We start from the raw sequence: 9808 nt of genomic DNA, 5'->3' as shown, positions 1-9808 counted from the left end.
AGATCCTTCTTCAGAATTTGTATGGTTTAACTTCCTCATTTTGCAGGGTAAAAAGTTGTTAGAAACTGTCAATTTACTTGACAATTGTAGCAGATTTAAATGGAATTTCAGTTCACATATCAAACCTATAATCTGAAATGTACAATGTCAGCTGTTTTATGTGTGAGAGTATGTTAGGATATCAAAAATCACTCATTTATTAGAGTATTTAAAATCTGGGTATTGCCACTGTATTGCCACTTTCAAAGAGCTGGGCACTTGTGAATTGTGAAGATCAATTTTACATCAATGTTGTTAAGAGTCTTTATGCCATCATAAAGTGAGAGAAATATTGACAAAGCATGATTTTTATACATCAGTTGCAAATTAACGTTACAGTATTTTATGTTGGAAATGTTGATATCTAACAATTGGTACTCTGACCTTAGTCAATTGAAAGTTCCTTGCATTTGAGTCAGAATGTTGTGGGATCCACTTTCACCATGAGACCTGAACATGAAAATCAATGCTGGCTTACCGGTGCAATGCTCTCAAAACTACTGCTGTTACATCAAGTCCCAGTATACTTAGGTAGCGGTTCACTGGAGCGGTGAGTAAACAATTCCACTAGCGGTGTTTATTACGGTCAATCCTATACCCCGGTATCATTCATTTTCGGCGCATCACCTGGACGCGGGTCACATGTCCGCCTGCAATCAGCGCCAGGTGTCCGCCGCGCTGTCCCACCCGGACCCGGATAAATAGCGCGCGCCCCCTTCCCGCTGCTTCCATTTACAGCGGGTTCACGCTCTGTCTCTTGCAAACGGGGACGATGCAACAACACAAGACGGACACCGCCCGGACGGGCGAGCTTTGGACCATGGCGCGTGTACTGCTGATATTTGGGTGAGTTTTTGTCATTCGACGGTGGCAGGGTTTGTGAGCAGCGCCGGGGTTTGCCGTCCCACTGATGGGCGCTCGTTTATTTTACAGGGTGGTGGTGGCGACGGTCGCGGCAGCTCCTGACAGGGGGATACAAAGTGCGCCTGCAGGTCAGTGTCCGGGTGGCACTAGAGGGAGGGGAGGGCAGGAAAGGCGCCGGGTCAGTCCGCTTAACACTGGAGTGTTCTGTACTTTCCTGCAGGCTTTGTGAAGACTGAATGCCGAGACAGTGTATTTTGGGTCGGACTGGACAAGCGCTTTCTCGCTGGGAAACTGTGGCAGATTAACGTCGTCGGTGAGTTTTCCGTGAGCTATAACCGCGTTGAACGATACTACACTGACTCGACGTTTATTGTCCACGTTACTGATCATTACTAGCGGAGTAAACAATTCACAATTATGCGCAAAACATTACACCTGAAGGTGGATGTTGGGAGTAGATTAGTATATCTAATTTGAATACAACATTCATAGAACAGATTCTAATTCAGTTTATTGTCCCAAGGATGGGATATAGATACAATGAAAATATTGCTCGCTTTGAATTTAAGTTTTGGGTAAGTTAGTTAAATGTTGCTGCAGTTTCACTCTACTTCCATTGGTGATTTAAGCCACTTTGCACTTTCAGTCCGAGAAGCTTCAAAAGCATACAATCCTGAATAAGGGCATCTGTTACCAGAGTTTGTAATTGTCTAATCAATGTTTGAATTGGAAATCTGTCCTTTTGTCCAAGATAATACCTTGTATAAGCTATTAAGCTTTTGTGATTAGGTTAGATTTAAGCAGAAACAAGATAGTATCCCTTTGCAAGATTATTCACACCAATTTTGTACAGATACACATGTGGAACACTTTCAGCCCAACTGCCCTTGATACTCCTCTAAGCTAGTCCTATTTGTCTGTTTGGCCAATATCTCTCTAAACCATCCATGTACTTGTCCTAATATATCTCACATCTATCCTTGAACATGATTTCATTTGATGATCAGGATGTTCAGTGCAACATTAATCATCTAACACCTTGTCCTATGAAAAATTTAATATAAAGTCTTAAGTTTACTGCTGTAGTCTTAGAATTTGTCTTGGTTGCATTTGATATGTTGTCTGTAATGGTTTGGCAGTTACTTTGTCAGGTTGACTCCCTACCAATTAGTACAACAGCTTTCCTACCTGTACTGGGGCAACAATTCTCCTAATCCATTTGTAACATTTGTAATTATTTGGTTCTTTACTCCCTGAATTTTTGGATTTGTGTCCTTCATTCCAATGCTTTTTTCTATGTGTAGCGATATACACATTCCGAAGAAGGGTCTTGACCCGAAACATTGCAAATTCCTTCTCTCCATAGATGCTGCCTCACCCACTGAGTTTCTCCAGCATTCTGTGTCTACCTACTAAATACAGTAACTTATCCTGTTGTGTGTAGGAAGGAACTGCAGATGCTGAAGAAGGGTCTCTAAATGAAACATCACCCATTCCTTCTCTCCAGAGATGCTGCCTGTCCTGATGAGTTACTCCAGCATTTTGTCTATCTTCTGTTTAACTTATCCTGTTTTCCTGTCTCAGATCAGTCGGGTTATATATTCTCCGTAACACCAAGATTTGCATCGCAGTGTGGTTACACAATTTCAGTAGATTACTGGAATGTTGAATTCCGTGCATCTGTCCTCAGCTGTGGTGTGCAAATACTGGTAAGTAATTACTAGGAAGATGACGGTTTTGATTGCAAGATCCATCATGGAAACAGTCCCTTTGGTCCCAAACTATGTCGGCCATCAATCACCCATTTGCATTATTTCTGTTGTACCTATTTCACATTCACTCCCTATACAATGTTGCATTGGCCAAAAAAAAAACTACCAACCTGAACATCTTTGGGATGTGCGAAAGTTGGAGCTCCTGGAACAAACCCACAGTTGCAGGAGAATGTGTAAATTTCAGAGAGCTCCTAAAGGTCAGGTTTGAACTCTATTCCCTGGTACTTCATGGGGATATTTGAGCACATGGCTACAGCATAGATGATGGGGATTGCTTTAAAATTAGATGTCCAACTGTTTGGTTAAGTACTATATCCTAAGGATGTGATCTGCCATTGAAGTAGGAGGTGAGCTGGAAGTAGTGCTTATGGCATTATGGATCTATGCTAAAGCAAGCCCAACATTGTACACATGTGGTGTCAATGGATGACAAGATTATCACCATGTGCTTTTCTTGGTATAACTTGTACATTTCCAATTCATTTGCAGAATGATGAGCAGTTTAATCTGACCATACAAATACAAGTGTCAGGACCTGCCTCCAGAGCTGCAACATACATTGAAACTCTATCTTGTATGTACTCTCCATGGGCTGAAAGGGAAATCTTCTGTGAAGAAAACTACATGCAGGTAAACTCCATTCTATATGATGAAGATGAGTTGATCAGACTAACTTTATCAGAGGCTTCTGCACATACCTCAAATACAGGAATTGTTCTACAATTCATCAAATTTTATTACATTTGAACTTCTGATTTGTAGACATTGCTGAGATTCTTTCATCAAAATTGAAGTTGTGAAATTGTTGACCTACATGATTAGTTTAGAAAATTGTTTGTTCAAGATGGAGCCATGTGCCACAATGTGTAGTTAATGTGAACAAAATTTCTGCCACTCCATTGATTGTTTTTTAAGATCAGAACTATAGCCATAGTTGACAAAGAGCATGATCTGCAACACCAAAACAATCCTGGGTTGTCCCTAGTTACATGTCTAAATCTCATCTTTCCACCTAACTTCACTGAAAACACTCAAAATAAATAAAGATCTTAAAATGTACCTTGCCACTAACTTGTGAGAAAGTGTTGGCCAATTCTATTAAATATAAATTAATGTTTGTACTCGAGTACAAATGTTTCTATTGCAATGCACTAATCTTGCAATTGTGCACAGGTCTCTGTACAAAGAAAGATACCGACCATAGAGGAGGATTACGCTCAAGATGCTGAAGATTGGGCTTTAGCATTTCCTGAAGTAGGTTCACCTTTTTCTCTACCTGTTTTGCCAAATTAAATCTAATTTAATGAATAGCAACAGTTTCATTCTACAAATAAGAAGTGTATCGATTAAGTTGAGGACTTTCTCAAACTGATATTTATCCATAAAATACATTGTTTTGATTGGGAACAAAAGTGAAATGCAATTGGAGTTATTAATTTCTGAATTTGCTTCATTACTTTCAAGTTGCTCATGTTTCCCTGGTGTTCCATGCAGGCAGTCGGAGGAGAAACTGGAATATGGCAAGTGGTATTTCACACTTCCAGTGGTAAAGTGAGTAAGACCGTGAAAGAAGCACATCAGCTAAATTACGGAATCAACACCACAGTGTCTCGTATCTTGCTCCGTGCTCCTTATCATACAAAAGAAGCTGAAGTCGTTTTGGTGAGTTCACAAATTACTTTTCCACTTAGTAGCAGTGTGTGTGTGTGGTGCTTCAAAACACTGATGAGTGAGATAATACTTTAACTTTCTTCCCTTAGGTCCAAGGTGTTCCCTTGTCTGTTATCAAATCAACAAGCTTCTACAAACAGCATTGGATCATTCTGTTAATTGACACTGCAGTGGCTTGTCCTCTTGGTAAAAATATTTTTACAGTTCTATTAATTGTATTTGACTGATTTGCATTCTATTTAAAACTATGTTCAACTAAATTACATGTTGGCCAGCTTTCTTTCGAGCCTGGACTTCAATCCTGTGGTCTTGGAGGTGTAATAGATATAAAATTTCATTCTTGTAATCTGTGGTAATTATTACCAATGTGAGCAGATACTAGTCATTTTCCTGTCTTTAATGAAATATCAAGCCATGCAGAATGGTTGAAGCTTTAAGTAATATTTGATTTGGCTGAATTGGGTGTGAAGTTGATCTAAGATTACCTTGCCTTTAACAAATCCTTATCAGTCTAAAGACAAGTCTACCAATGACATGTTTGAAATTAAATTCTGGATGTTTTCTGCACAATAATCGACCATATGCTTCCCACCATGAGTGCATCCTAAACCACATCCTTGAAATGATCCACAACACTAGATTCTAGTTTATCTTTTAAAGGACATTATTTAATCTTTGTCTAAAATAATTGGGTATGTGGCATCTTAACCAACGAGTTTTCTCTTTGCACTTGCCAGGTGATATTTCATTTGTGGATGACCTAATCACCTGGACATTGCCAAGAATATTCACTCCAATTGTGACCAGTGCAGTTCTTAAAGACAACAGTTCTATGGGAGTAAATGGTATCAAATTGGATCCTGAAATAATGACAGAAAGAAATTATTCTTTGGATAAAAATGACACTGCACTTGCTGTAAAGGTTCCAATTGGAGCACAAGATGGACACTACAAGGTTAGTTGAATTTGCTGCTGGAATGAATGTCCATAAGTATCAAATGAAGACATCACCTTTGGCCCTCTGGACATTTAAATGCATCCATCTAAATATTAACCAATTTTAATTATAGAAGCTAATCTTAATCTTGCTAAATTAGTAAGATTGAGGTCTTGAGGCTGGAGCACATGTACGCTGAGCAATGTGGTTCATACTTCAAATATATCTTGGGCTTGGCAGTCTATAGTGCTACCAAAGCCCCTACCCAGTTTAGCATTCTACATAATTGCACATCCACTTTTGACTGCATGTAGCTGAAGACTTGAACTTGAAGGGCTCAATGCGCAATCAGAAACATTTAAATGTCTACCAATGAAGCTTTAAGTGACTTGGTTCTAATAACTTAAATGTTTTATTTCAGAGCCATGTAATGGATGGCCAGTATGGCATCAAGTATAGCATTAATCTGTTTTTGGAACACGTGTGGGAAGATGAAACCTGGGGAATGAATAAAATGAATGTGATATATCCAGCCACCACTCCCTTTATTCCTAAGCCTCTGGTTCTCACTGATGGTAGGTACTGTGGGTCGTTAATGTAAACTTGAGCTATTTATTGACAAAGGTTCTCAATCATTCTATAGTTACTGAGAATTGTTTAAATTCAGGATTGATTTCCTATCAAAGCAGGAAATGGTTAACTATCCAAATGCTATTGGAAGAACATGAATGAAATATGGCTGCCAATAATAGAACCAGGGAAGGGAAAAATGCTATTGCCATTCATGGGAGGCACCACTTATAAGTGAAACAATGTGTTAGTGTATACAAAGAAGAAAGCAATGTACTTGACTTTGCAGGGTTTGACCATACACAATGCTGTGGGTGAATAACTAGAGACTCCATCTTGCTGTATTCTTTCGCTCTTTTTGCTGAAATCTTGGTTGACTGAACCAAATATTTTGGAAGTAATTGACTGGATCCAAATGATCTGGTGTGATCTTACAACTATAATCAAAAACAATGTCTAGTATCTAGAATCAAAGTGAAAGATTGTGGTCTGAAGACTGTTCATACCAATTGGTAGAAATATTTTACCTGCATCTCCAAGAATTAATTCTACTTCTCTTATTCAGATACCAAACCTGAACAATGGCTATTCAATGTATCATTGGGCAATTTTCTTCCTGATGTGGAACTGCACAAACTCACTCTTGGTTCTCAGTCCTTTTCTGTGGATGAACCAAACCAGTTGTTTGATGTTTACAATGCGACTACCCCAAATGAGACGACCCTTGATAAAATATTTGTTCTTGAAGTTCCAATGGAGTCTCCAGTCGTTGATAGGAAGGTAATGGCCTATTTGTAAAATGTCCCTGTCATCTGACCAGCTGCTAAGTCTCTGCTTTATATTTTAGTATATAGGAGATGGTGTTGAACAATATACCCTTGACATCATCTACACCTTGGCTGTCGTGCCAGAAGATGAAATGTTCACCTATGTAGCTCAATTAGTACACAAGCACAACATAGGTGAGTTGTTTTGGCCTTCTTCTTGTAACTTCGAGATCCCCTGACTGATTAAGGAACTCTTTCCTCCTCCAGTACTTCCAGTGGCAAGTGGCTTTTGTGACCAGGAAAATGTGACTTTACTGATTACACACGGAACTTTGGATCAATATTGGATCCCTTTCATTGGAAACGTGCAGCTCTCTCTACACTCTGAACATGATGGGTATATCTTGAGGGAGAATGGTACCCACTTAACAATCACTGTTCCACATGATTCACCTGAAGTTGTCCATGAGGTATGTGGTTTCCACAAATGGTCTGTCTTGCAATTATTAGAATGGAATCAAAATTAATCAATTGCTATCTCATCACAGGCAATTAATCACCAAGGCCTTCGGAGCAGATTTGACTTCCAACTGAGGGATAATAAAACCTTCGAGGTGCTGATGAACTTTTCTCTTTCCTGCAGCTTTCCTACTGCTGACTTCATAAGTAAGTTTTTGGTTTTACTTCCCAACTAATAGCTGCATGCCATCATTTATTCTTGGTGATGATGAACCTTTCCTCTTTCAGGATGTTTCCCAAATGGCTGGATTATGATTACTGCTGTGAAACTTGGAAGACAGTTGAGAATGGATGCTAGCACAATCGTGCTGAAAGACCAGACTTGCAAGGCAAAGGAAAGCAAGTTCGAAGCAGTCTTTGACTTTTCTGTGGATTCCTGTGGCACAACGAGAAGGGTAAACAATTGGTGTGTAAATGGCATGTGGAGTCTGCAGGAAGTCCTGGACAACCATTTAATAGCTGAACATTTTTTTTTTGTTTCTTAGTTTGAGAAGAATTACATGATCTATGAGAATGAAGTGGTGTACATGGATGCCAAATCAACTAAAGAGCCAACCTTTCAGTAAGAACGATTTAAATGGGTTTGCCTTATTCCATGTGTGTATGAATAAATTATACATTTTCTCCTCCTAGACTTGCAATATCTTGTCGTTACCCCATAAATGATTCTCTGCATCTTCAGTTTGAACACCAAATTAATCCTCTGCCAGTTGTTGTACCTGGGATGGGACCCATCGTCTTGGTTATGCAACTTGCCAAAGGTAAAAGTCTTTGGTATATTTTCAGTCTTTACAATGACCTGACTCTCAATAGTGATCACTGGGATTTATGACTCTCCTGGCCCAACTTTATTTTGGATACCTACCCACATTTTCCTTTGAATTTGCAGATGAATCCTATACTACATTGTACAAAAAAGATGAATATCCAGTAGTGAAGTATCTGGCTGTCCCCCTCTACTTTGAAGTGCAACTGCTGCACAATGAAGATCCACAAATTGAGTTGTTCTTGCAATCCTGCTGGGCAACTGCCTCACCAGGAAGAGACAGTATTCCACAGTGGCCCATCATTGTCCAAAGGTAAGTGTGACCATTGCTGATGAAGGATAGTTGGCAATTAATAATTGGCATGGACTAATTTGTTTTATTAATAGCTGTGAGTATGAAGCTGATCTGCAAGTGACCATCTTCCATCGTGTTGTGAGGAATGAGAGGGTGAGATATCCTAGCCATGTGAAAAGATTTGAAGTGAAGACATTTGCATTCATCTTGGGAGATCTCAATACCTTGTTGCGAGAGGTGAGAATTGCTATCCACATTATGTTCAAACCCAGTGAGCAGTGTCTCACTAATGTTTTCCTCCCTCAGGTGTACTTTCATTGCAGTGTAGTTTTGTGCAAGAAGGACCCAATTAACGAGTTTCTCTGTCCTGGTAAATGTATGCCAAGAAAACAACGAATGGGTAAGTTAACAATATGGCAAGGTTGTTTGTGGCTTGTAGCTTGGTGCTGATCATGGTGTCATTGCAGGTCGGAGTGTAGATGGAGTGCACCATTTGGAGGGATCTGTATCGTCGGGAGCAGTGCTCGTAGCAAAATTTCCAAATGTAGAGCATGACATGAGAGGTGAGGTAGCATTCTTGAGCTATTACAAGGCAACATAATTTTCAAAATTGTAATTGTTAATTTTCCCTGGCCCACAGATGCCCAAATGGAATTTTATTCCTGGCCAGTGCTGCTGATTGGAGGTGCAACAATTATTGTTAGTTCAATTGCACTTGGAATTGTTGGTCGTGTATGTCAAAAAAGCAGTGACTCTGATTAAAACAAGCTCTTAATTGAAATGTTTATTACCCGAGTCTTCAGTTGCCTTTTAGTGTAAGTTTGCTGTGAAGGTAATTTACTTTCTTGAACTTTGGGTTTTATGAAAGATGTGAAAAACTTCCATCAATGTCTAGTCCGTGGGCTGTTGCCTTTTGCATCTGGCTTGGTGTTTATGTGGATTTTTTTAATTTAATCTAATTTTCGAGGTGCCACTATCCTGAACTAAAGTACCATTGAATTCCATGTTGTCACTTGTGCTAATTCCAATAAACTTTCAAGCTCAACTTTTGATAGACACAAAATGTTGGAGTAACTCCTGTTGGAGCATCTCTGGAGAGAAGGAATGGGTAACATTTCAGGTAGTGGCCCTTTGGACTTGATTCCTATTACTGACTTGGTGCCCTGTTTGGTATTGCATAACCTTGCTGGCCATTTTCTGCTATCCTAAATTTTTCCTTGAGGCTAAAGTACCTAAATCCCATGAATATCCCTGGGTTTGCCTTGTCCTTTACTGCCTTATCCATTTGTAAACCTTGGCCCATTTTAATGGGACAGATTAGTCGGTTTCAGAAACAGTTTGCCAAATTTCAAAATGGGTATTCACATAGTTGGGCACTGCACAAACTTCAATCTCCTCACTACATGCTGCTTTATTTTGATTTGTAACTTTGTCTCCCTTAATTTGTATACTCCGTTTTATTATTTGACACCAGTTCTTGGCAAGAGATTGCACCTATTTGAAGCTTCCTGGATAAGTCATGTGATAGATTTCTGGGTCGTGTCTTATTGAGATAATTTCATGGACAGTTAAGCAAAGGCACTTGTTGTTAAATTAATTCTGTTT

The 9808-nt window shown here is 39.3% G+C and overlaps 1 protein-coding gene across 2 annotated transcripts; it reads left to right on the top strand.

Annotated features, from left to right (window-relative positions):
• The first annotated feature begins 471 nt into the window (after nt 1-471).
• On the top strand, nt 472-9462 carry LOC129697151 (uncharacterized). 2 transcript variants are annotated; one of them, XM_055635409.1, is made up of 21 exons: nt 473-1031; nt 1124-1216; nt 2488-2612; nt 3168-3308; nt 3852-3932; nt 4173-4340; nt 4439-4535; nt 5087-5304; nt 5708-5861; nt 6422-6636; nt 6704-6818; nt 6891-7093; nt 7172-7289; nt 7371-7537; nt 7628-7704; nt 7776-7903; nt 8032-8221; nt 8296-8440; nt 8510-8603; nt 8671-8766; nt 8844-9461. In XM_055635409.1, the coding sequence occupies exons 1-21, from the start codon at nt 950-952 to the stop codon at nt 8963-8965; spliced, it is 2829 nt and encodes a 942-aa protein (XP_055491384.1). In that variant the 5' UTR covers nt 473-949; the 3' UTR covers nt 8966-9461. The 2 variants fall into 2 exon arrangements, with proteins under 2 accessions (XP_055491383.1, XP_055491384.1); XM_055635408.1 differs by having other exon boundaries at nt 472-1031; nt 8296-8603; nt 8844-9462.
• The last annotated feature ends 346 nt before the right edge of the window (nt 9463-9808 follow it).

Source organism: Leucoraja erinacea, chromosome 5 (assembly GCF_028641065.1).
Source record: "Leucoraja erinacea ecotype New England chromosome 5, Leri_hhj_1, whole genome shotgun sequence".
Taxonomy (NCBI): domain Eukaryota; kingdom Metazoa; phylum Chordata; class Chondrichthyes; order Rajiformes; family Rajidae; genus Leucoraja; species Leucoraja erinaceus.
This window is presented reverse-complemented; position numbering and strand designations above follow the sequence as displayed.